The 27,678-nt window shown below is 47.7% G+C and overlaps 1 protein-coding gene across 5 annotated transcripts in view; it reads right to left on the reverse strand.

Annotated features, from left to right (window-relative positions):
• The window catches only part of LOC144797752 (receptor-interacting serine/threonine-protein kinase 2-like), a 405,518-nt gene that overhangs the window by 59,245 nt on the left and 318,595 nt on the right, over positions 1–27,678 (reverse strand). For all 5 annotated transcript variants that reach the window (XM_078668511.1, XM_078668512.1, XM_078668508.1 and 2 more), the window contains 2 exons: positions 18,531–18,580; positions 13,353–13,520 (listed from right to left, as the gene is read on the reverse strand). In XM_078668511.1, coding sequence (XP_078524637.1) covers positions 13,353–13,520; positions 18,531–18,580 — 218 coding nt within the window. The remainder of the gene's footprint in view (positions 1–13,352; positions 13,521–18,530; positions 18,581–27,678) is intronic.

Here is a 27,678-nt window from a genome sequence, read left to right on the forward strand (position 1 = left end):
AGGCAACGGACCGGAGTGCTGCACATCTGAGACCCTGCATCCCACGACCATCGCTCCCGCCGCCCGCCCCTGCGGGCCTTATTTCAGACGGAGAAGCGAGGGGGAAGGAACCCTGATGTCGCAGGTGTCACGACGCTACACCAAAGCGGGGGTAAGGCAGCGGCTAACCGACGCTGACTCCTGCAGTGCCACCATACGACCGTGACGAACCCCCCTATCCCCCCCCCGCCCCCCGGATTATTTCAGCGCAGCAGGGCATTGAGCAACAAATGGCATACATATAGGCCTGTAGTGGGGAAGGGCCTCGTTGAGGGGTGTGAGGACCATCACCAGGGAGCCCTAACTGACTCGCACAAACGCTGAGGGGTGACGCCTGGCATTGCCGTTAACTCGCCCGGGAGTGAACAAGAAGCCAGTCTGGGCCATTGTGCACACCAGCAGTGCAGTGGAACTGTATGGGCTGGATGCCGGGAGGTAGGTGAGCTGCTACACGCTCTGCCCTACGGGACACCTTGAATGCAGTGCGCATACCATTCCAAGGGCAATGCTGCAAAGAAGCAGAGACGCCTGAACGGAAGGGGCATGCACTAACGCCACATCGCAGTGACGGGCACCGGAAGGCCTCGTGAGCCTTGCAACAGGACGTAGTCTTGACCCAGATACCGAGGCGGACCTCTCATTACGCGTCCCGACCTTATCCCTGCTGGATTAGGCTCCGGACCTCCTGGCATTGATCGCTTGTTGACGCGGATTGGGCCACGCTCAGTGGCACAGCGACGGTGACAGCCATGGCGGGCAGGCACGCAAGGAATGGCATGGCACAGTCGAAGCTGGATAAATATGCCTACGAAAAGGCCAGCACGCGGCACCCAGAGGGTCGCTCCTCAACGGGGAAGGGCTCAGAGGGGGACGGGGCCAAGAAGGTAACGTTGGAGGATCTAATGGATAAGCTGTCCAATGTCCAAACAACGGTAGGATCCATCTCCACGGATGTAGGCCTTCTGAGAGCAGACTTGCACAAAGTGACGGAACGGGTGGCACAAGTGGAAGTGGTCACGAAGTCCCTGGTCCAGGATACCTCCGAACTACAGTTGGCGATGGAACGTATGGAAGCAGTCACCAAGAAACTACAGGAGAAGCTGGACGATCAGGAAGGACGCTCCAGACGCAATAACGTGCGAATCCTGGGAATACCGGAATCGGAAGGCAAGCGAGCAATGGATCTATATATTGAGGACCTTATTAAGACCAAACTGCAGCTGAAGGGACTTTCCCATTTCATTTCCGTGTAAAGAGCTCCTAGGGTCCCTGGTGGAGTACCGAAACCGGGGGGCCCCACCATGACCAGTGCTGGCTAGACTGTTTAATTTCCGGGACAGGGATGCCATACTCCAGGCGGCACGGACTTCGCAGCCTCTTAAAATTCACAATTCCACACTTGCCTTCTTCCCCGACTACACAGCTGAGGTGGCCCGGGGAAGGAAAACCTTCACAGACGTAAAAAAGACACTACGGGCGAAAGGAACTGCCCTACTCGATGCTATTCCCGGCGAAACTGAGGGTGGTAGATAATCACAAAGCATGGTTCTTCGACACACCCGAAGCTGCACGAGAGTGGTTGGATGGCTGGAGACAAGTGGAAGAGCCACGACGCACGGGAAGGGGACAGCGCAACCAGCAAACCGAGGCCCGAGCGACTTCGCCGACATCAACCGGGAACAATCAGGACAATGTCTCTGAGAAGGGACTGGGCGAAGAGGAACGCAAGTCTGACTCCTTAGAACCCCGTTGGCTATGGCCTTGACGATATTAGTCTAACATGGTAGACGTGTTGCCCTAGACTCTGATCAGGAAGACGCAGAGGAGGACAGATGGGGCCGCTGTCACCGCGGAACTTCTTCTCCCCACAAGCAAGTACACTGGGTTGGGACGGGAATGAGCACTCTGCTAAGTTGGGGAGGCGGGCGGTTCTATGTCCGTGTAGCAGGGAGGCAGGGAGGGGGGTGGGGAACGGGGTTTTGTTTGTTATGATATATGTTTTGCATGTTTGGACACGACACGACGAGAGACACGCACGCACGAACCATTGGGACACTGAATCCACAGCACTGACGGGAGTGACGCAGGAGCTCCCACGTCAACCACCTCACTATGCCACAAAACCTACAAATGGCCATTACACGCCCGTCGAACGCTGGGGCACTAGACTTACAGCACTACTAGGGATGACACAGGGGCTCCCAATTAAACGACCTCCCTATGTCACGACACTCACAAGATACCACAGATAACGGCACACTGCAGCGCGTAGTCGCCCCTCCCCTGAAGGTGATGACCTGGAATGTGCGAGGACTGGGCGACAGGATCAAGAGGGGTCTGGTGATGCAGGCACTCACGCGCCAGAGCCCACATTTGGTCTTTCTGCAAGAGACACACCTCACAGGTACAGCGCGTCAGGCGTTAGATCGCAGAGGATACAGGATGGTGGCTCACTAAGAGTTTACCTCTGGTTCCAGGGGGACGGGCATATTGTTGAAGAAGACCTCCCCCTTCATTCTTTTGCATCACAAAGTAGACGATCAGGGCAGATTTGCGGCGATCCATGGACAGTGGGAGGGTCGGCCCCTTACCATTATCTCAGTTTATATCCCGCCAGCGCTTCAAACAGTGGCACTACCGGCACTAGGAGACTTCTTGCTCAGTCTCCCGGCAGGAGACACTTTAATAGGGGGAGACTTCAACGCAGTGGTTGACCCAACGGTAGATAAATTCCCAGTGAGGATGCATACACCTGGCCCCTCTGGCTTTCATGGTTTCTTGGAAGCCATGGGTCTGATAGATATCTGGCGTCAAAAGCACCCGACCGCGAGACAATATACTTACCACTCGGCTGTACATAACAGCCTCTCGCGTATAGACTACTTCTTGGGGCTGGGGGACGGCATGCATGATGTGGAAACCATTGAAATACTGCCCAGGGGTGTATCAGATCACTCCCCGGTAGTCTTGACGTTACTCAGTCGAGCAAGGACTCGTAAAAGGATATACCCCATATATCCTAACTTTCTGAAACTCCCAGGTATCAAAAAGGCTCTAAAGACGGTGTCCAAGTGTTACTTTACTGAAAACGCCGATTCGGTGAGCTCCCTCTCGACCCTATGAGAAGCTTACAAGACAGTGCTCCGCGGCCAAGCGATGGCCTCCATTACGGGGCACAAAAAAAACACAAAGATGAGAACTTTTAGAGCTGGAACGGTAGGTGTGTAAGACCCCACAATAGACACAGCACATACTTTACAGTTATGTCAACAGAGGCATAAGGAATATCTCCGACTGCAGGTACTTAACCATATGTTAGCCACAGCCCACAAAATTTACGAGGTGGGGGACAAGGCGGGAAAATTGCTAGCCTGGTTGGAAAAGAGGGGAGGGAGCAATAGAGGCATCCAACAGATACACACTGATACAGGCCATATACAGACACACCCAGAGGAGATTGTGGACACACTAGCGGACCATTTCGAGACGGTCTACACCCCAGGTCGGGAAATTACAGAGGGTATGGCGATGGATTCCCTAAACCACATAGCGATCCAAACACTTACACTAGAAGCGGTCCAGGATCTGGAGGTCAATCTCTCTATTGAGGAAATTCAACTAGCAATCCAGGCGATACAGTCAGGGAAAGCGGTAGGCCCGAATGGGATTCCTATTGAGTGGTATAAAATGATGCCGGACACACTCGGCCCGCCTTTGCTCGCCTTTGCTGGCCATGTATACGGAAAGTCGGGAGAAGACGGAACTCCCGCTGGATCAGCGGACAGCCACAATCGTGGTGATTCCTAAACCTGGCAAGCCACCGTCGGATTGCACATCGTATCGCCCGATTTCTCTCCTTAATGTTGAAGTTAAAATTCTGGCGAAATTGTTGGCCACAAGATTGATGGCCCATCTCGATCAGTCTGGCTTCATGCCGCACAGGAGCACTGCACTTAATCTCCGGCGGGTACATGGAGTGATAGCTCGAGCCAAGTCATTAACGGAATCAGCAGTGATCCTTTCCTTGGACGCCAGAATGGCGTTCGACATGGTGGAATGGGGTCATCTCTTTGCGGTCCTGACGCGCATGGGCTTCGGCCCCAAATTCATGTCTTTGATACCGCTTTTATATGCTAACCCGGTGGCACACGTAACAGGCAACGGTCACATTTCACATACATTCCCACTAGCGAGGGGAACCCGACAGGGCTGCCCCTTCTTCCCTCTGTTGTTTGCTCTGGTCTTGGAGCCGCTGGCGACATTGCTTAGAACCACACCACTACTGAAGGGCATTAGCTGGAAAGAGGGATGGGAGGACCGTGTGTCCTTGTATGCCGTGACATGCTGGTGTACTTGACAGACATGGACAGAAGTATAACAGCCCTACTGGCGCTGTGCGACGACTATGGGGCGTCATCGGGGTACACCCTTAATTGGTCAAAATCGGTCATTTATGTCCTGAGGGGGCCTGCGCCTCAACTTGACGGTGCCTGCCCACTGCAGCTGACCACGTCCTCATTCAAATATCTTGGCATTTATATAACCGATAGCCAATCAGAATTTTTTGACAAAAACTTGACTCCACCCTTGGCCCGACTCCGTTGTGACATCAAACACTGGGCCTCGTTGCCGTTGACGCTCCTCAGCAGGGCAGCCTTATACAAAATGATGGCCCTCAAGAGGTTTCTCTATGCCTTGGAAAACTCACCCTACCCGGTCCCCCCGGGCTATTTGCGACAAGTTACGACGCTGGTATCCAACCTATTATGGAGCAACAAGCCAGCACGCATTGCACATGTTAAGCTGAACAGGAGTTGGTTTGAAGGGGGATTGCTTTACCAAACCTGCAATTGTATTACTGGGCCGCCCAACTAAAAATCATCAACCACTGGCTCCATGCGCCCCGAGACGACCCAGCATATAGGGCAGACAGGAATCCACTGGGCACGGACAGTATGCTTTCAGTGCTTTATGACAAAGCTCAGGCGGCGCGACTGCTAGGCCCCACGAAACACACAGCTCTGCTATGGCATGCGGCACAGGCGAAGCTGGGATGGGAGGGTATCATTACTAAGCTTACCCCGCTATGAGACACTAAGGCATTAGGACAACTGAGACACTGCAAGGGATTTACACAGTGGGACAATATAGGCATATCCACGGTGGGAGACCTGTGGGACAAGGGAACTGTGGTGCCATTCTCTAGTCTCCGGCAGCAGTATGACTTAGGACCCAATGAAACCAATAGATATGTGCAGATAAGACACGCACTGCTACGAGCAATACCTCCAGACACAGAGATCCCGAAATCCTCACCGCTAGAGGATAGACTACTCACGGACTATATGCAATGTAGTGCCACTTCCCTTACCTACAAAAAATTATTGAACAACCTAATAGACCCTGCATTGAAACTGCGCGAACGATGGGTGGAAGAACTGGGAGACATGGATGAGGCTGAATGGAACGAGGCGCTGGCATCCCCGAGGGAGGTGGGCATCTCGGCGAGGCTTAGGCTTGTACAGTTGAAAATCTTACATCGTATATATTATACGAGAACCGCACTACACAAGTTGCAGAGAGCTCCGCACCCCTACTGTCTTCGAGGATGCGGGGAGGAGGGTACATTACTCCATACCATCTGGGACTGCCCCCTGATAGCCGACTACTGGCGTCAGGTGATGCGCACATTGTCACAAGCACTGAACGTATCCTTGACTCCTGAACCACGTAAATGCTTACTTAACATCTGGGAGCCGAAAGACCTGTCTAGGTATGGTCTGATATGGGGTACATTGGCGATCATGGTGGCTAAACGAGACATAGCGCAAAAATGGGGCGCGCCAGACCTGCCCACATTAGCACAATGGGGCAGGAATCTAGACCTGCTAATGCTTACGGAACGGGCGGTATACGTCAAAAGAGCCTGCCCGCGTAAATGGAATAAGGTTTGGTCTGCATGGAATGCATATAGGGGAGACCTGTGTGAGCCATTGCCAGAAGATGACGAGGCCGGCTCTGATGTGGAGCTAGAGGAGGGGTGGGACTAAAGATGTTACCTTATAACCCGAGGTGTGGTACTTTGAGGAACTTCATACTAAATGCTGTACATGTGGTTTGTGATCCTAAAACAACACATATGCAAACTACTTGTGGAACTGTGGTCGTGTGCACTGTTAATGTATAGGTTTGTTTACAGGTTTTGAGACACCAAAGAAAATAACAAAAAACAAAAAAATAAAAAAATCATAGGCCTCTGAGATATCGGTCAAGTGATCTGTTTGAATTTTGTACACCGTGTTTCAATGCGCCGCCGGACCCCAGGGTTGTCGGCTAAACGGCTGTGTCAATCAGATAATGATATTCGCATTGTGTCACCAATACAGCCGGCCCACGGGGTTGTAGGACATACACTGTGTCAATATTGGAAATGTACAATAAAGGTCTTTAAAAAAATAAATAAATAACAATTGATGGACAGAATGCAGAACAATGTCATACATTCACCCCAGTACAGAGATCTGGGCCTAAATCCATCGTTTTTTTGCACTCCACACCACCCCAGTTCAGACATGGCCATTTGCAAATCAGCCTTGACCCTGTGCCTCATGGGAACAGTCCAGCCCGAACTGCCAAGCCATGTCTTTCCTGGACCGGAATCAAGCATCCTAGGACCGGTTTCTGGCTATCAGCCGTCTTCAGCCAGGATAGCTTGACTCCAGTGGTGTGGAGAGCATGGGACTCACGTCTGAGCATACCCATCCCACTCGGGGTGACAAATGCAAAAATAACAATTGATGGACAGAATGCAGAACAAAGTCATACATTCACCCCAGTACAGAGATCTGGGCCTAAATCCATCGTTTTTTTGCACTCCACACCACCCCAGTTCAACAATGGCCATATGCAAATCAGCCTTGACCCTGTGCCTCATGGGAACAGTCCAGCCCGAACTGCCAAGCTATGTCTTTCCTGGACCGGAATCAAGCATCCTAGGACCGGTTTCTGGCTATCAGCCGTCTTCAGCCAGGATAGCTTGACTCCAGTAGTGTGGAGAGCATGGGACTCACGTCTGAGCATACCCATCCCACTCGGGGTGACAAATGCAAAAATAACAATTGATGGACAGAATGCAGAACAAAGAAGACGCTGATAGCCAGAAACCGGTCCTAGGATGCTTGATTCCGGTCCAGGGAAGACATGGCTTGGCAGTTCGGGCTGGACTGTTCACATGAGACACAGGGTCAAGACTGATTTACATATGGCCATGTCTGAACTTGGGTGGCTTGGTGAGCAAAATAATGATGGATTAAACCCAGATCTGTGACGGGGGGGGTGAATGTTTTGCCATTGTGCAACATTCCGTCCATCAACTTGTGTGTTTTGCTGTTCACCCTATGTGGGAAGGGTATGCCCAGACGTTGGTCCCGTGCTCACTAAGCCACTGGAGTCAAGCTATCCTGGCTGAAGACAGCTGATAGCCAGAAACCGGTCCTAGGATGCTTGATTCTGGTCCAGAGAAGACATGGCTTGGCAGTTCGGGCTGGACTGTTCACATGAGGCACAGGGTCAAGACTGATTTGCATATGGCCATGTCTGAGCTGGGGTGGCTTGGTAAGCAACATGACGATGGATTAAACCCAGATCTGTGACTGGGGTTGAATGTTTTGCCATTGTGCAACATTCCGTCCATCATCTTGTGTGTTTTGGGTATAGTTGAGCTGAACATGATATACCCAAAGGAAAGCGCAGAATTTTAAATAACGGAGTAGGAGTCGGAGAAAATTCTATATGTATAGAGAAGACTGCGCATTTGCGTGCCAGACGAATAATGGTTGTCAATGAGCAGAAAGAAATGTGAGTGGTATCATAGTTTTGTAAAACGCGGGAAAAAAAGAAGAAAAAGAAAAATAGAGAAACATCTACTTGAGATTCAAAGTATATGGATCCAACATTACAAGAACTTCAAGTAATTAACTTTCTGTCTCAAAACAGCACACTCACAAATATGTCTGAGGAGGACAAAACTGTAATTTGCTTATGAAGCAACTTTTGTGTAAAGAGCTCCTCACAGGGAATAACGTAAGAGATGGAGCACCGAACAAAAACAATTTTTGTTTGTGAGGTTTTATTCCACAAATAACATCTGCAGAGACACAGGGCTGTCTGTCTTTTATTTTTTATTGTTTGATTAGTAAAAATCAATGCAATAATAGGTATGGATCAGTACAAAAAAACGTATATCAGACAATTGCTAAACTATTTACACATAGGGTAGTAAACATGCGTTAACTAAGCTACTGTGTCTTTGCTTATGCTTTACATGCTTTTTTTAGAAGCCGCCTAAATGCGGTCATTTAATACATTAATACTGTTGCAAGCAAATGATGATTATTAGAAAGGTGTGAAATTCAACAATAAATAATTATTTAAAAACCTAATAATCTCTATTTGTTCATGCTGTTAAAATATAAACTTCATCTAGACAATTGGTCCTTTTTTTATTAAGAAACAGTTAAGAAACAGTTAAGAGCCTTGGTGATCCATTCTAGTTTGGTGTCGACTATGCCATGGGACAAGACATTAGTCATTGTTAAAAAGCTGAAAGCTAAGCGCTAATAGTGCAATTCTATTTGTAAATAAGTAGAACCCCTACATATAATAATTAAGAGTTCCAGGGTTGCACAACACAGAGGACAGTGAGTAAACAATGTGCAAAATACCATATTCAACCACTGTCAAGTATTAACATGAAGTAAATAGATTGGCAAAACAACATCGGACTTAGGCCTCCCCGTTATGGATTAACAGTTGTTATTTTGCTGTCTCTCGCAGTTTATAAGCCTTTTTACAGCTCTTGTGTCAAACTTAGTGACCCGGATATTAAGCACTGTATTGTCCGGGTTCATAGATGCAAGGATAGCTCGTCGACAAGTGCGAATGCCAAGTTTGTTCCATTCGCCCTTTAGCAAGATCTTTCGATCATTAAGAAGTGCAGGGCAAAGACATACCATGAGCTCGATTGTTTCCCTGCTGCTCCCACACCCCCTGCACGTTATATTGGTGTTTGTGCGGCGCCAACCTGGCAGGTGATACAAGAATGGCCATTCACCCATTCTGAGGGACAGAAATCTTTTTTTCCACATCACAGAATAGGTGCATGACATATGAGGCGCCACAACCCCTGGCTTAAACTCTGATATGATTGACCAGGCGTGGTTACGGTGTACCAGTTGGGCTCTGTCCGAGTGAAAGGACCAGAAGCGGAGGTTTCTTTTGACGTAGATTTTGAGTGCCTGCTGCGATGGATTGGAGCTCCAGATTTCTTCTGCATCCAGGAGTTATAAAGAGTCTTCTAGATAACGCCTGTACGATCTCCCAAGCTGGCCGGCTGAAATTTCCTGCCACAAAAAAGCCTCCAAGCTTCCTTCTCTGGAAGTACGTAGCTTGTTGCACAACCTAATGAATGCTCCAACCCCTACCGCTTGGTGATCTTGGGGACCAAAATCAAGTCGTATTTGAGTGAGGGATGCGGTTTTTGGAAGGCTAAGCACTTGTTTGAAGATTCTTGTTATTATTTTGTTCACAGGGCTGTTGTCTTTCCCTTGCATGATCTCCTGACTGTAGGTGAGGTAATTGAGGGTTTTTGCCTTCATGACACTTATAAGAAGGGGCAGGCTTGGACAGGACAAATGCCTTGAGAGGTTCTTAAATGCCACCTGGATTGTCAAAGCTTTGGCTTATACCTTGTCTCTGTGTTTTGAGAACGAACCCCTTCTGTCCATGTGAACACCCAGGTATTTATATGAAGTGGCCCTATCAATACTTTTACCCTTGAACAGCCAACCGCCACCTTGGTATTTCCTTAACCCAAAGGTGATTGCCCTTGTCTTGGATAAATTAATTTCCAATTCATTTTCGATGGTATAGGGAGACAGCCGATCAAGTAGTCTCTGCAAGCCGCTGAGCAGGACAAGGTCATCAGCATACAGTAAATTGCTAACTCTTACCCCAGCAAGTTTTGGAGGATGAGAGTTGACTTTGTCAAGTGACTCTGACAGATCGGAAATGAAAAGATTAAAAAGAAGGGGCGCCAGCACACAACCTTGTTTTACTCCACATGATGTTTGTATTTTACTGGAGATATAGGATCCGTCTCCAAGTTTTATACGGACCCATGTATTAGTGTGTAGCTCGATAATGGCTTGTAAAAGCACAGGTGGGATCCCCTATTTCCGCAGTTTGAGCCATAGTTGGCGTCTGGGCACGCAATCGAAAGCGGCCTTGAAGTCAACAAAACAGCCATGCATTAGCATTCCTGACACTGACGCTTTATCCAACAGGACAGATATTGCAAGCAGGTTGGTTATGGTACTTGATTTTGGCACAAATCCTGTCTGGTGAAGGGTGTAAGATGTTTTTTTTGTGGCCCAAGATGGCAAGTCTTGAAGGAGAAACTTGGTGTAGAATTTGGATTCCATGTCCAATATAGTAATCATCCTGTAATTTTTCGGATCTGATCTCTTACCACCTTTGTAAATGGGATGTATAATGGCACCACGCCAAGATTCCGGCAAGACCTGATTGGTCCAGCAGTAAGTAAATAAGGGTGCCAGTTGTTTAGCCCAACAATCGGTGTCCTGTTTGTACAGAGCCTGGGGTAGACCATTTGCCCGGGGGCTCCGTCTGAGCGGCCCTCGGGTTATAAATCATGCCGTTCTCTTCGTTAGAGTTTCTAGTGTTGTGGGAACCCAATGAGGCAGTTCTTCGTGCTAGAGCAGCGATTTGGTGTCGGTTACCGACGGAATCGTTATGTTTAAATCTTCGGGTTGCTCAGGTGTCCCAACATGTATTGTACCTAACGATTGGCATAAGTTGAGTTGAGGGACCAAAGTTAGAGGTTTGGCCGATGGACCTTCTTCCTTTTCTGGTTTTTCAAAGTGGGTCATTAGAAAGGATACCCATTCAACTTCAGAGATGTTTGCACTACTTTGTCCTCCTTGACTGTGTGTTTTCGAATTAACAAGCGGCCAATAAGATTTTGGGTTATGGTTTTAACCTGCATGTATCAGTTTTAGCCAGAACCGCTCGGAGCGCTTATTATTCTCTGAGAATATTGCTTATCGAAGTGCTTTTTGAGCTTGCTTGTATGTATTAAATAAGTGATCTTCCCCAGGGTGCCTACGTGCCTGCGCAATGATTTTAATTTCTTCATTTAAGCAGTTGTTATTGGGCTGTCTGCTTATTCTTCACACTGTGTAATCTGGCATTTAAGTTGATGATGGTGAGCTGGGTGGGCATCCCTCCCTACAATGGTGCTGCGGGTTTTAGATGAATCAGTGTGGGCAAGCTCAGCACAAAAGAACTTGTTATTCATGGCATCAACAGGTTAAAAGTGAACTTGACTTTTTTTGGAATCTTTGGTTTAAAAAGATGCCTTAAGGGAGCCGTGATTGGTGTGCAACAATGTTTGAGTAGTCTGTAGGAAAGTCAGAGCAGGAGAGGCACCCTGCTGCAAATTACATTCTAAAGACCCTAAAGATTTTATTTTAAAATTTCCACGAATGACAAGTATGAAAGGTGACAAGTCTTTGGATCTGAACACGGAAACTTAATATTCTGAACTCTGTAAGGTCAGGAGGAAAGATATAGTAGCGATTCTTTTCACTGCTATGGCCTTATAGACAAATATTTGCATTTGTTCGTTAAAACAAGTTTATGCAACCCCACAACTTGGAACTGCAACTCGAATAGCAGTGCCTTGAAGGTTAAAAACAAATTTAGAAATCGGAGGCAATCTGTGATGAATTTCAAAAAGAACAAAAAAAACAGTCGATGTGATCAAACTTCCAAGACACTTGTAAAATAATGAGCTAGAACTCCAATAAAATTTTATACTGAAATTTTTTAAAGCATTGTTATAAAGGAAGGCAGTTCTGGGTGGGTCATCTGGTGTCTGAGAAAACAGGACTTTTGGAAAACAAGTTTAACAGTAATCCGAGATTGTGCAATCTTGTTGCATAATCTGTAGAAGGTATGGTAGGAATGAGCCCGCAGTCTAGAAAGCTCAGAGCAGCCAGTCTGAAAGAGGAGGGAGACAAGAGTCAAGCGTCTTAAGGTGGAATGCGAAGTAGAAAAACAGGATGGTTGGGGGTAGGAAGAAAATGCAAAAACACATAGGCATGGTTCAACACAGAAGAGTATAGAATGGAATAGTCATAAATTATGTAGCTTTTTATTGTCATAATGATTTCGGGACTTATTTCTGAGCCCTTTGCAGTACTTTTATGCCGCTGGTCCATCGCTCTGTTGATGCACTGTCAGCGTTAATAATGCACCATGTTGCGCCTTATTTACAAAGTGATGCATCTAGGCAGATGTGTCACTTTGTAAACCCCTGCACCACATTATACCTGCGTCAGGTATAATGTATGCAGGGTGGGCGTTACCCAGTAAGAAAGTGGTACAGTGAAATCTATTAGATTTCACTGCACCTCTTCTAGGACGCCACTGCGTCAAAACCTTATGCTCCTAGCAGGCATAAGGGTGATGCAGTGAAATGGGTGATGCAGTGAAATGGGTATAGGCCTCCCCCATGCATTGCTGGAGTTGCGCCATGCTTACGACACAACTCCAGCAATGCGTGAGTCTTGCACAGACAGATACGTCAAGATTCCTGACTCATCTGTCAATCCTTGCGACATGGAGCACCGCACACTAAATACGGCACATTCATGGTGTTGTAAGGAGGGGGCAGTGAAAAGTGTTACATCGCTATTTTAACACAGCGATGCAACACTTTTCATAAATGAGGCCCTTCATCTTTATAAACCGTGTAAGGATTTTCTGCCTGTTGAACCGCTGGAATCCCAATATTCTTCCAGGACAGTAACTGATTGATATGTCTCTAATTAAATGTGATTTATGAAATGGCAAACTTAAAAGCATAAGCAATTGTGGCACTGTTCGATTGTGCCTCTAATGGCCATCCTTGTTTACAAAATAAAGATGTTTTTGACAGCGACAATGCATAGCAGCAACTCCTGACTATTCTATTTTCTATTTTAGTATTTCTAAAGCGCATTGGACCGCAAGGCATTAAAGCACTATCAAAGGATGACAACAGGAGGACCAGTGTTAGCCTAGATCTTGCAAACCCACAGACTACCGGCTACTATTACACATGAAGGAGAAGGTGTCTTAATATGTACTAAACATACTGTATGCCAAATGCTGTGTTTCTTAATGTCTAAAAGACAAAACGACGAATCAGTGTTTTATGACTATTAGTGTTGATATGTTTCTTGGCTTACCAGTGATAGCGGGTCTAATATCTGGGTCGCTGTGCCAACACAGATTGATGAGCTGCACCAGACTATGTCGCTGGGGGATGGTGCTTGGTATGGCGATAAACTCTTCGTCAGTTCCGGGGCGGAGTCCGTTACTGACTCCTGTTAGAACCTTCAGCATTGTTGTCTTGCCTAAAACGTAATGGTGGAAAATTTATGTTTTTTAAAGGATAACATTATGAAGAACAAAGATTGGTCAGTTCTTTTAGGAAAATGGGAGCTTAGAATGGCATAATATCTGTATATTACTGCAAACATTTCTGGCATGGGGATTAACTGTGATCATTAAGGGCCTGATTTAGATTTCAGCAGTGACGGATATCCCGTCCGTCGAAAAATAAATGCCCTTATTTCATACTGGATTTAGATTTTGGCGGATGGGATATCTGTTACTTTTGTGACGCAGTAACCAGTCCGCCAAAATCTAAATCAGACCCTAAGAGTGCATAATGGGACTGGGTCTCATCTGTTCATTTCACGTCTCGGTTGATGAGGCATTGAGACAATTTCATGTAGACAAGTAGAAAAGAAACAGATTCAGATATGTCATTGATCCTCAAAAAGCTGTGTTTCTGGTTCTAGGTGGAACAGAGGTCAAGGAAGGCAAAGGCATCTCTGGATGCACAGGGCTGTCTGCTGCAGGGCATTTAGTCTTATTTATAACATGAAAAGTACTCTCTGACATAAGTGTTATTTGACTGAGTGTTTCAGGGGTATGTCACCTTGAACCCATCCTGCTTTACCAGGCTGTGCGGCTTTGCACTCACTGGCTAAGGTCTAGACTACTGTGGGCATATGGACAGTTGGTCTGTCCATATGCCGATATACTACTATTCCGGCAGGATGTGCAGCCTTTCCGGGGGATATAGGTGTTCCTACAAGGGTGGATGTAGTCCCGAAGACCCTTCATGCCCTCTAGAAACTGTCTTGACAGGGCAGCACCAAATAGAGGCCAGCTCATGCTTGATCTACACTTAGCCCACCCGTGGATGGCAGCTCAGTCTGGAATGCTTTGTAATGGAAACATGTATTAGTCCTATTAAGAAATCACTGATGTGAGTGTGGAGAAATGCTCCCTCCACTATGGAATGTGTTCAAACAGCGACCTCACATAATGGTGGGGCCAGGCAGCAGCTTCTGTAATTCGGAACTGTGGGGCCTTCACGGCAAAGACTACTGAGTGGGCAGGCTTCACAGTTAATACATATAGTTAGAGTCATTAAGGCACACTGGGACTTTCCACCCCAATGTAACTTCATTCATGGAACTATAATGTCCAAATTCTCTATCCTGTTCTTAAAAGAACTATACACTTCTTTCCAGAAATAAATCCACCATTACACACACTATCCAGTTATTGTTCTTAGTTCCACTGTAATCAGATTATGGAATCATTTCCAACCAGTTGCTCTGGCTGATGATCTATAGACCAATTCCCAAAGATTCTACCTTCCTTGATCAACCGAAGTGCTTCCGTATTATTATCAGCTTTATTTATTGAAAAATACTTCGATTTTTTTGATGTGAAATGTAGCCATGTGATCCTTTCTAAAACTCTACATTTCTTGAGGTCTTGATTCGCGCTTGATAACTTCCCAATGAAAAAGGTAAATAAAATGAAATTCAGATTAAGGGTTTCTTCGTTGGTGGATCAGGATAGGATCAATGATCCAGGAGCAAAAAAACCCGACGACCTGATTCACAGAAGTATTTGAATTATGTAATTTACAGATAAGTACAAATAACAGGCGTTAATAACATTTGCGCCAGGCTAATGGTGATATTTGCAGCCAATCTATAGCCGCATGAGCAATAATGTCTGCAAATAGAGACTGCACCTATTTTAGGTGAGCTGTTACTCATTACACACAGCTTTGCCTGGGAAATTACAACCAGGGGCCATATTACGGAATGTGCCCTGGGAGCGTTACAGGTGTGAATGCACCCCTTGTTGTGCCCTCAAGGCACTTTGGTATTACAGACGGAGCCACGGATGGTCCTATCTTAATACTGATAGAGATTGTGCACATGTAGTGCCAGCGCTATTCTAAGAGGGCGTTCCCTCATTCGCATGGGAAGAATCCCCAAGCAATTGAGGGAATCATGTTGCCTCTACCGTATTACTGACGCAGACGAGGGGTAAACATGGCCTTAGGAGATGCACTGACAGTGCGCCCCAGAGGACAGCTGCCTCGAGGGGTGAAAGGAGGCCCACACATCCCCCTGCAGGTGGGTGCAGTCACTCGCAGCACTGCCTGTACTGTGAAACATGGAGTGGTTTTGAAGCAGCCGCTCTGGATTTCACTTGAATGTGCTACCCCCAGAATTGTGCACGTTTGCAGCTGCCCTGAGGGTAGTGTATTTATTATAATAGGACACAGTTTCCCTGTTTGCGCCCAGCACAGCTATTTAAAGGAAAATGCACCCTGTTTGTAATATGGGTCCATGTAGAAAATGGTGGCGAATACACTTGTAAGAACCTAATGAGGTCAATTTGCGCTTGACTCATAATTGCTGAATGTGCTAAATCAGTGCAAACGGTGTTTGCACCTACTTTACCACTACAGCTGAAGTGTCAACCTGTTGACATGCAAATCCCTCACCTGTGTCAAATTCTGATCATGCGCATCTATTAAAAAATTATTTTAAGTCCGTAATCGTATCATTCCTAAGTGCCTAAAAATTGTTTGATTTAAACTTCTCTTAGATGTCCTTTTAGATTGTGGCAATATGGGACAACTGCTTTAAATTGGTGAAAGTCATGTTACGCCACGTTCGTCGTTCCTATGCTTTATTTAGAGATTCGCACTATCTGCCACGCCGCTGGGGCAGATGAGATTCTGTTTAGCTCAGCTCAGCAGCAAATCGTGCGCTGCCCTTAGGGATCCATGCTGGTTGCTCCACCTTTGAGCCAGGACCGCTTTCTGTAAAAAAGGTGTAGCATTCCCAACAACATTTGTTCAAATTTCCAGGACGGACTGACAATTCTTGGAAATGTCAGTGTAAGCCTAAGTGAGTATAGTACATATCCAACTTATAGCCAGAAAGTTTTGTGAAGTGGGCATTGAATAAATATCATACTGATAATCTGGATGGTCAGTAAAGCTCTCAGACAATCTCTATTGGATGCGGATGGAGCTCGCAGAGTTCTGTGTAAATTAAAAAACCTCCCCGCACTAGGCGCCGTTCTGCAATTGGCAGAGTGCGTTTGATCACAACATTTGCGGTGATTTTCATTGCCGGGTGTTTGTCCCGCGCTGTAAAATTAGCATGAACTGCAGCATGCACAGTGCAAGAGGGAGTTGCTTCTTTTCTGCTGCTCGAGTAGATGTTTTATTCGAGTGGCAGCTTTCTTAACGTGAACGGAAGGTTACTCAACATGAGCAGTAGCGGCCATCCGCAACCACCCACATTGAGAAATCCGAGCACCTGCATTGAGAAATCTTATGTGGGGTGGATTTTCCTCGCTCGCCAAATTAATTTTGTCGAGTAAGGAAAAAACACTCTGGAACTTCACTTTCTCAGCGGAGTGAGTAAAACTCTGTGAATGAAGTGGAGTTTCCCGCCCAGGCCTAATCTCTCTACCTATTAGGAGTAAGAGGTAAGAGAACCTACATCCTGGTGGAGAAATTATACACTTTCTTTGAGTTTTATCGTATAGCTTAAACTTTGTCCCTTTTTTAAAAAAAACAAACTTTCTTGTAATTCCCAGGTTGTTTGCAGTACATCGGAGCAAATATAAATGACATTTTCTTTTTTGTTGTTAATTTTCCAAACAACTTTGTCCCTTAATTAAAATAAAATTACATTGAGTTGTGTTGGTTTACCTTCTTTGGCTTGCCAGCATTGAAATGAACCCTTTTAGATGTTTGGTTCAAGTTAGATTTTCCAATAATGATTTGTAAGACTGACACTGTAGAGACTGTATTCTTTCTGTCACTGTGTTTGGAACTCTCCCCCGAACAGGATGAGCCGTCACGCTTAACTATTTGATGCAAGGCAACACAATCTTCTTGTTAGTGGTGTCCCAGCACTGACTGCTTTCACAAAGATTCCCGTTGCGATTTGTTAATCAGTGATGGCCTTATTGTGACTGGAGTGGCCAAATGAAGAACAGTAACAAGACTGTGAAATGTACTAATTCAAATGTTACCCTATTCTGCAAAACTCTGAAAGTGTCCTAATATACTAGGAGGAATGCACTAGTTGGGTGATGCAAAAAAAAGGAGACGCTCACCAAAGGAGTATCTATCTTCCAACTACTGCAAACCCATGTGTCTCCTGGCAGCCCCTATACACTAATGTTAGCAATGCTGACAGCTTTATGAACAGACTTCAAAACTTGTCGCACTGTGATAACCTCATTGGTGGCTTCCCGAGTCTGCTTCATAACATGAGATACTAATACCATTGCCACCAACCGTGCTGTGGTGCACTAAGTCAGTTTCAAGACAGCAATCATAAGTAAGAAAATGAAAGACAATTGCAGTTCAAGGAACAACCTATGGAGCTCTACTGGGTAACTGTGCTAATCAAGGAGAGGGTGTGGCCGCTGTCTTTGGGGCTGGGGACCCACGTTCGAGTCTCGGCGTCGGCTCAACATTCTGTGATTCTGGGCAAATTACCGAACCTCCCCGTGCCTAACAAAAATGAATGTGTAATGTAACTGGTGTTCGAGTAAAGCGCTCCAATGCTTTCGGGTCAAGTTCGCGCTATATAAAACTGCGGAAAATAAACTGACCGTTCTGCAGTGCAGCTCTGGCATTTCCCGGTGGGCTGCATGCCCACAGGTGATTGAAGCGCTATACAAGCACTCTTTTATAATGTATTTGATATATTTTCAGACGGGCCCTTAAGATCCAATCATGTCCCTGTGACCCCACTCTAGTCACCTCCTGCTGCAGTGTTGGACCGCTTTGAACATTCTTGTCAGGGCTCCTTCTGTTTTCCACTTCGGCCCTGCATGGGACATCTTGTGTGACATAAATCGAGGAGAATAAATGCTAAATGAATAGACACTTTCTGATGTGAAGCTGTTCCAGGGCCTACTTCGGGGGTAATAAATAGAAACCAAAAGAAAAGCAGCAATGAGCTGAAAAAATACAAGACATAAACCCCATTCACAAAACCACACAGCATTACCTTCGTACGGCTTCTTTCGGCTTAATGCCTCCCAACTTGTCATTCCGAAGCTGAGGAGAAAAGAAATTCACTGTATCAATTATGGCCCAGCATTTTAGGTTTCAATTATGACGTCACGGTGGGAGTATGGTGACTTAAAACTGCGCTTGGTGAGTCTTATCCATAAAAATGAAAACAAGATCAGGCCTATGCTACAAACACAATGGGGCTTATTTACAATCTCCTTGCGCCCCCGGTACGTCACTTTTCGCTACATTAAAAGTGAGGAACCGGCGGCGCAATGTGCTTGTGAATAAGCCCTAATGTGTCTTGTTCCCTACTCCCTAGTAGTGCTGTGGGAGGCATTTCTTGGAAAACAGGATAAGCCCGCTTGTTCTAAGCAGGCTTTGCGCTAAACTAGCGTCTGCGAGAAGCCACGAGCTGTATTTACCGCTTACCAGGGGTGATCAGCAGCAGTAGTCCTTGAAAGCAGAGAAGCTTTCACTAAGCACAGACTGCTGCCTGGAGCACATTTGGAGCTAATGTGTTGCCTGGGCACATTCCACGCATAAGGGCTTGGTCAGATCATGTGTCAGAGTTCTAGTCTTAAACCAGCTGATTTGCATATTTTTATCGGTTTTGGAAATTCACCTTTTATGCTTTTTGTTGCCAAACATTGATACAGATGAGCACAAACATAGCTAAAAACAACATATTTTCTCTGAAAATGTTGCTAAAATGTTTTGTCTTTTCTCTGCCAGATAGTGTGCTCAGCCAAATAGGACAGAGACAGTTTGCTGTGTGAGGCTGTTGCTATTCATAGAGACTACAATGTGGCTGCACTCCAGAATGTGAAACACACTTAATTTCTTAATGGCAAGGAGGTGGGGCCATAAAATAGCAGATGCTCCCATATTGTCTTAGCAGCGCTAATGGAAATCTACGCAAGAGAAGGGAGGGACATAAAAATAATTACGTATTTGGAATATTCAGACAATGTTACAGTAACGACGTGTGACTCATGGGCTCCAAAGCAAACTTGCTCAAATATCCTTAGTATTACTGCCCCCCAAAATTAAAGATACCACAGGTTTTGGTAATGTCAGGATGTTTTCTGAGAGATACCGGAATTCCAGAATTATTGTGGAATTTGAAATATCACACCTGATTCCAGTAGTAATTTCATGGACGTCAATTCACTAAAATGCACGCCATTTGGAAGTTTACTTTAACTCACACACACATACGTACGAGTTACTTACCTTCGGTAACAATGTATCTGGTAGAGACAATTCTAGCCGCAGATTCCTTATCGTAGAATTATCCCCAGGCGTGAGACTCGACCCGGAAAACTTTTGTCACAGCATCCCTGCGCGCCGGGGGAACGGCCTCACACGACTCCGCCCAGGTGTTGTCCGCGTACGTGACGTCAGCAAGGTCACATAAGTCCCACCCCAGCACGTCTACGTCAGTTTTCTTTGGAGAACATTTCCGCGCGGAGCCAGTAGACAAAACTGTGAGAGAATAAGAACAGTGTGCGAAAGAGCAGAAAAAGTGGAAAAAGGAATGGTGTGGAACAACACCATAAAGAGCAGTGCCAGGCACTCCAGTACCCAAAGGCAGGGAAAATAATACAGAACAGAGCCCAGCCCTGAGCAGCAACCCTGCCAGTACGGAGACAAAGAGCATATGTAAAATGGTCATGATAACATGTAGTAGGACCACAACCGGGACCAAAACCAATGAACGGCGAAACACAAAAAACAGCCCCATCACAGAATGTGACAACCCTCATAAGGAACAAAGGGGCAGAGGCACAGCCAAAATACCCCAACCTAGAGGATAGCAGAGGGCCCAGAACCCTAGTAATAAAAGGGGGGGGGGCAGGCCCCAACCTGAAGCAACCAGAACATAAGGCAACCGAAGTACCTATAAACCTATCCTCCAATATGCCAAAAGGAGAGGAAAAGGAACAATTAAACAAGACGAACATCCTTTCAGAAAGGGGGAAAGAATATACTCATAGAAGACACAGCCGCACACAGGGAGGCGAGTGCACAAGACCAAGCCAAAAATCCTTGCAGAACGGGGAGGAATGGCGGGTCGTGAAGGAATCTGCGGCTAGAATCATTTCTACCAGAAACATCGTTACTGAAGGTAAGTAACTCGTACATCTGATAGAGACTACTAGCCACAGATTCCTTAACATAGAATAGATACCCTAGCCATACCCAGATGGGAAAAGGGTCTGCAAGAGGACCCCACCTGCCTGGACATAACAGAGAGTCCCACAGGGGATGGTTCAAATGGACAGGACAAAGAGCCCCGTCCCCCCAGGCAAGGGGAACCCCTACACTTAGAGGACCACCGGCCCTAGGGGATGCGAGAAGACAAGAAAAGAGGTAGCCCGTCCTCACTCAGCAGAGAAAAAGAGGGCAAGGCGAATGGATGCCAAAGCACCTCACCACCATCCAAGGCAACAGAACCTCCACCCACGGCCCGACAAGAGGAGCACTGAGGGAGAAGAGCAACCTAGAGACTCCAAGGAGAAGAGGAAGAGCAAAGGCAATCCCCCCCACCGGGAACACACCCAGTGAAGATGGTAGCCGAGCCAATCACAGCCAGAAGGCAATAGACCAGACAGAACGGCGCCGCCAGCAATAAGCAGGCGGGAGCAGACGGGGGAGTCCGAGGTCACCCAAGAATAACCATTCAACGCTCAGCAGGGACAAACTGCGCCTGAAAGATAATCTCATCCCCAGGGAGGAGAGGTAGAACTGAACGCAGGGCCCACCGGAAGAAGCAGACAAGGCAAGGACGACTGCCCCACTCAAGCGCCAAGAAGACAAAGTGGTGCAGAAAGACAGTAGGTCGGCAACGGCAAACACAGCCAGACGCTGAGAGAACCACGGAAGGATGCACTCAGGGCAAGCAAGACCCCAGCCGAAGACAGAGAACAGGAAGGCGAAGAAGGGTCCGGACACGCTTCAGGGAGGAGTCTGCACACACGGCCAAAAAGAAGTGGAACCAGACAGACCCAAGGTGCCAGGCCGCAGACAGCAGGCCAGACCAGGCGAACAGCGCAGTGACCCCGGAGAAGGACACCCTGGGGCGCAACTCAAGACATTCCAAGCCATCAGCAAGAGGATTGCATCTGCAACATACCCTAACGCCACGGAGACCAGAGGCCCGAAGGCGACCACAGCTCCCCAGCGCACGTCAGAGCTATATAACAGCTACCCTGTCCCACATAGAGTAAGTTACGTCCCAAGACATGGGAACCTCTTAGGAAAAAGTTCCACAGCAGAGGACAACAGAAAATACCTACGGAAAAACCAGCAGAAGGCTTGTCAAGCAGCCAAAGAGAAACAAACAAAAGGCCTAGTCTCAGGGCCAGCATGGTGTAAAAACCCAAAGCAAAAACACACAGTCAAGAAGGGCCGGCCAGCAGCCAACAGAACCACAGTCCCAACAAGGAGGACTCGCATGCACATGAAGCACACAGATCACACAACTGGGGCGACCCACCCCAACGGAAGAACAACTCCCAAAAACCATATCAATTCGCAGGTCACTGAGGGGGAGAAGGAGGAGGCCGAAGCCCCGCCAAAAATCTCTGAATGCAGAATCCGCAGGGGCGTGGAACAAAAGAGCGCCATCGAAAGGAAGGTCTACCAGCTGTTCCCAAACGTTCTCCGGGAACACACTGTCCCGAATGGGCCACCGAAGAAGCCATGGCACGACCAAGCACCTCAGAGATGTCCAGAGCGGAGCGAAGAATAAACGCCGCCAGCTCCCGGCCATCCAACACATGGTGCCTTAAGTCAACACATGCACCCTCCTGAGAAGCGGCAGACATACGGGACTCCACCGAGTCCCACAAGCAAGAAGTGGCCCTAGCCAAAACGCACAGAGTGTTAAGGGCTGCAGAGCCGTACTGGTTGAGGCGAAGATATTGCGCCCCCAGAAGTCCAGACAGCGGGCCTCCCGTGACGGGGGGGACAACAGCGGCAGCAAAGAGGGAAAGGCATTCTGCAAAAGAGGGCCTCTGGTAGAGGGGTGGAGGGAAAGACACACCTGATCACGCGGCGCCGGATGGTGGCGGTGCAGAAGGTGTTGGGGCACCGGGTGCCCCGTGGCGGGACAGCCCCAAGTCCCCAAAGGAGAAGAATGGAGTGAACCCTAGAAGGGGAGCAGAAGCTCCCTGCCACCAGAGCCCTGATGGAGAACCACCAGAAGGTGATCCGCGGGGAAATGGGCAGCCGGATCACCCATGCGCAAAATTCGCACTGCTGTAGAAACAGCACGAGCAAAGGCCGCACCCGCCTCTGTAGGGCCCCGCGGTAGGGAAAGCAGCTCCTCGGGGTGACGGCGTGGAGCCGTCCTTAGACGACATCGGGGAAAAAGCCATGACGCGTCGGCCCGTCTCCGGTGAGGATGACACCAGCAAGCGTCGAACCTCTGGAGAGGGAGAGTCCGAGGACGAGTCAACGACCCAATGTCGACAATCTGAGGCATAACATCGTCGTCCGACGCCAGGGGAGACGCAGGAACGACATCCACCACAGCGCTCGGCCCAGGAGAGCGGAGCCGGGTGGCGAGGGAACGGCGACGGAAAGGCGTCGACGCGACCTCCGACGAGGCAGCCGCCTGCGTGGAGGAGCAAGAGGGAACCGGGGAGGGACGAGGGGTCCCCCGCTAACCTCGGCCCGTGACCGGACAAGAAGGGCCCTACGCCAGCCCCTACGGCACCGCCAGGGCCAACCGGCGCCAAAGCGGCATCACCTCGGCCTCGGACAAGGCCACCGCCTGCCCGAGGACCAAATGGGACTCGAGGGGGCGGCCTGAGTCCCGGCGACCTTCCACGACACCACAGGAACTCCCGTGGGAGTTTGCGGCGATGCAGAGGCACTGTGGTCCGAAGGAGGGACCCCCGAAGGGCCGCACTCCAACGGCACTACATCCTCCGAGCCTGGATCCGAACCTGTCGGCGCCGGAGCCGCCGGCGCCACCGCGGAAGGCCCCTCACACTGCAAGGGATCCGCTGATGTCCCAGGAGGGGAAGGAGGAGGAGGAGAAACCAGCGAGGCCTGCAAAGCCGCCGCATATGTCTCCATCTGGGCTCTAGTCGCCCCCACACCGGGAAACGGCGGTTAGGGGGACGACACACGGGCCGCACCACCAGCAGAGAGCCCGCACCCCCAACAGGCTGGGAACCAGCCATCGGACACAAACTGCGACACTTACCGACAGGTGAGTGACGCTCTTGCGACCTGGGAGAACGACGATGTCGAAGACGGAGGCTGCGGTTCCGAAAACCCTCCGCAGGGGCCGGACGTGGTGAGGAAGCCGACCTGGACATGCGAGCTGAGAGAAGTTTCATTCGACTGTCCCGCCGGCACTTCGGTTTCATCCGCAGGCACGCCTCACAATCAGTGGAGTTGTGGTGCTCCCCCAAACACCTCATGCAGATGGGGTGCGGATCCGTCGCCGACATCTGGCGCGCACAAGATGAGCACGTCTTAAAGCCCGAAGGCATTCGCACACTGTTCCCACACACAACGCAATAAGGGAAAGGGAAATGCCTGAACAGGCCCGGAGCAAGATCCGGATCCGCGTTGCACGCGGAAAAGGAAAACACTGACGTAGGTGCGCCTGGGTGGGACTTATGTGACCTCGCTGACATCACGTACGCGGACAACGCCTGGGCGGAGTCACGTGATGCCGTCCTCCCGGCCGCCGGGATGTTGCGGCAAAAACTTTTCTGGGTCCAGTCTAACGCCTGGGGATAATTCTACGTTAAGGAATCTGCGGCTAGTAGTCTCTATCAGACACACACATTCACACATACACACACTGTCTCACATATAAACACAATCTCACCTGCGAACACGCACACAATATACATTCGGAATTTTTTTTTGCTTACCTCAGTTGACAGGGAGCGTCATCTACCAGCTAACTGTATATAATTTTTTATTACACTAATAGTGAATAATATATTCTTTTTCACTATTAGTGTAATACAATATGGTAGAAAATATGGAAAGTGGAGCCTCGACTGATCTGCCCCAAAGCTTCTGTAACTGATTTTGCCACCTCTGTGGTGGTGGGGGCGGGGGGCATGTAAGGGCATTACAGGAATTCAATATTTTCTTATTTGTTTTAGTTTGCAAATAAGCAGAAAGTGTTTCTGACTGAATAGTGAATTACACAAACCACAAAATGAGGGCCTTGGTCTAAATGCCCAATAATTTTCAAATTCACTGTTCTGTAACATGGGGTGTTGCAGATGTAGGAAGCTCCTCTTAGTCTGGTGTGTCTATATTATTGGAATGTTTTTGGGCCCATGGAATTTGACCTCTACTGGGGTAGGATTTTTAAAAATATATATATTTATTTGCAGTTTAATCTTTTTCCACAGTTAGAGATAACAATATACACATGCGCAGTAGGTGGCAATTAACTACATTAAACGTGATAAAGAATGACACTCTTACTGATAGGTCATGTTTTACTGTGCCGAATATCAGTTTGATATATCAGGAAATGTCCACGCATAGTGTCTCCCATGCAAAGAATCGCATATTAATGTCCAAGGAGTTGAGCTTTTATGTCCATCATAATAACAGGATAATAATCGCTTCCTTTGTGGCATTTCCTACTAACCATGAGCCCCATTGATGTTGCTCATACATTTCTGTACCAAGGCATGCAATTGAAACAGAAGGATGAGGTAAAATACGATGAAGAAACAAACTAACAGGGCCACCTTCTACTCGTCACGCTTGGGTCGATATGCACATAGTGTCTATGCTTCATTCCCAGTGCATCTATGTCAGGTTAGCCACTCTTACCTAGCCACATAAATCCATTGTGATGGATGACCAGGCTACCCCTATAGGGTCATTCACGTATATCAGATGCAGCCCCTTTCCCCCAGTGTCAACCCCAACTTTGTCTTGAGCTGGGGGCGACACGTATTTTCAACTCTTACATCAGCTACTTGCAAGGAACTGCTTCCTCCCTTTCCACCCATGCGTGTGAATTCCATGAGTATAGTATCCCAGGGCTGCGCAATGTGATATTTGCGCAATCTAGCTATTTTTTCTCTGTGTATTGATGTGCTTTCTGCTTGTGCCCATACAAGAAGCAATTTTATAACAGGGGGGTCAGCATGCTTTCATCTCTTGGTTATTAGCCTCTTCACCACTATCACGCCCAGACAAATACATCTGGACGTGACCCTGTGTTTCTTTGTTCTGGGATAAAGGCCTAATATGCATACCTCCCACATGCGTGATATTGACCTGCTAGTACATGTCACAAGTGCAGCAGTAACTTCTTGCCAATAAGCATGCAGGGAGGCGCAAGACCAGAGCATATGCAGGAAGTCTGCGTCTATTTGCAAACAGCGTGGGCATGCCGAAGAGTTGATATGGGAATATTTGCTTAATTTGTCCAGTGGGAGGTATACTCTTTGCGTTATGTACTAAGAGCAGCAGTGATGGGGCATAACGGATTGTATCTTTAGTAAGATACAAGCTCCTCTTATAGCATCAGTATGCTAGGGCCAGGCAGGTCTGCGATGAGCGTGGTGAACGGGCAATAGGGTGAAACAGATTATATATTTGGGATTGGGACCAGGGCGGTTGCACAGTGGCCGTGTCCTCTAAACTGTTACCTGCAAACCATCTCTTCACCCATTGTAGTTGCGTCGCCAGATAATATAATTCCATATTGGGAACCGCCAAGCCTCCTTTACTGGTAGGGGCGTACAATTTCCATAATGCGATACGCAGCCGACCCTTGTTCCAGATGAGGTCACAAATCAATTGTTTGAGATCGCGGAAAATCCTGGACGGAGCATAGACTGGAAGGTTCAAGAAGTAGTACAGTAGTTTTAGTAGTATTATCATCGTGGTCAGTGTGATTCTACCCATCACGTTCAGAGGAAGTGACTTCCAGAATTGGGTCTGAGGTCTGCTCGCATACACAGCCCTGATCAGATTTCCCTCTAGCACATCAGTGGGATTCCGATAGATGAAGATGCCTAAGTATCGGAACGTTGATGGGTACCACCGGAGAGAAGAAATGTTCATATGCACGCCTATTTCAGCAGTGCCTTCTCAAAATGGGTATAGGCCTGATTTTGTCCAGTTTACCCGGAGATCCGATACCTTTCAAAGTCTTGAAGTGTATCTGCTATGGTAGTGGGGATATCGTGCATATCTCTTCGATACAGTAACAAATCATCAGCGTATAGTGAGACAGTATGTAAGCTGTCTTCCAGACTGATGTCCCAATACGTCCCATCCCTACGGAGTCGCTCTGCCAGAGGTTCCATGGCGAGAGAGAAAAGGAGTGGAGATAAGGGGCAGCCTTGTCTAGTACCTCTGTTCACCTGTATGCTATCCGATATGAGCGACCCGTCCGGACTCTTAACAGAGCGGCGTTTATATAGTAACTGTACCATTTGTAGAAATTTGTCATCCAGCCTGTATCTTCGCAGAACTTCGAAGAGATATGGCCACTTCAAGGAGTCGAATGCCTTCTCCAGGTCTAAGACAACGCAGCCAGAGTGAGGCCAAGTGTCTGCCACATAATGCTACCCCCTAAAAAAACTTCTTATGTTAAGTGCTGGTCTTCTCATGGTAACAAACTCATTCTGATCCTCATGCACTAAATTCCGTACCAATGGTGCCAAGCGTGCAGGGATAATGGATTCTAGGATCTTGTAGTCTGTGTTAAGAAGCGCCAGTGGCCTGTATGAGCCCAGAGCTTCCTGGTCCCTTCCTGGCTTAGGAAGAGAGACCAGCAGTGCTTCATTCTGCGTATCGGATAAAGTAGAGGTCTCCACTGCGGTCTCATTGACCTTCTTGAGTTGAGGTGCTAACACCTCCACGAAAGCTTATGAAAGATACCAATGCCTGAGAACCAGATTACAGGTGAGTAACGTATTTCCATATGAGAAATGTTTTTGGTGTTACTGATGTACAAAATGGAGGTTTAGGCACTGATCATTAGAAAAACGTATATCAAGACATCCATTAAGAAAAATATCTTCAGGGGCTTCCTTTGTGAGGGATGTGCAGAAATTAATGAAAACTGGGTTTCCTTCCTTCTTCAATCTGTATTTTACTTTTCACAGAACCATAGTTCACCCTGT

Source organism: Lissotriton helveticus, chromosome 12 (genome assembly GCF_964261635.1).
Source record: "Lissotriton helveticus chromosome 12, aLisHel1.1, whole genome shotgun sequence".
In the NCBI taxonomy this organism is placed as follows: Eukaryota; Metazoa; Chordata; class Amphibia; order Caudata; family Salamandridae; genus Lissotriton; species Lissotriton helveticus.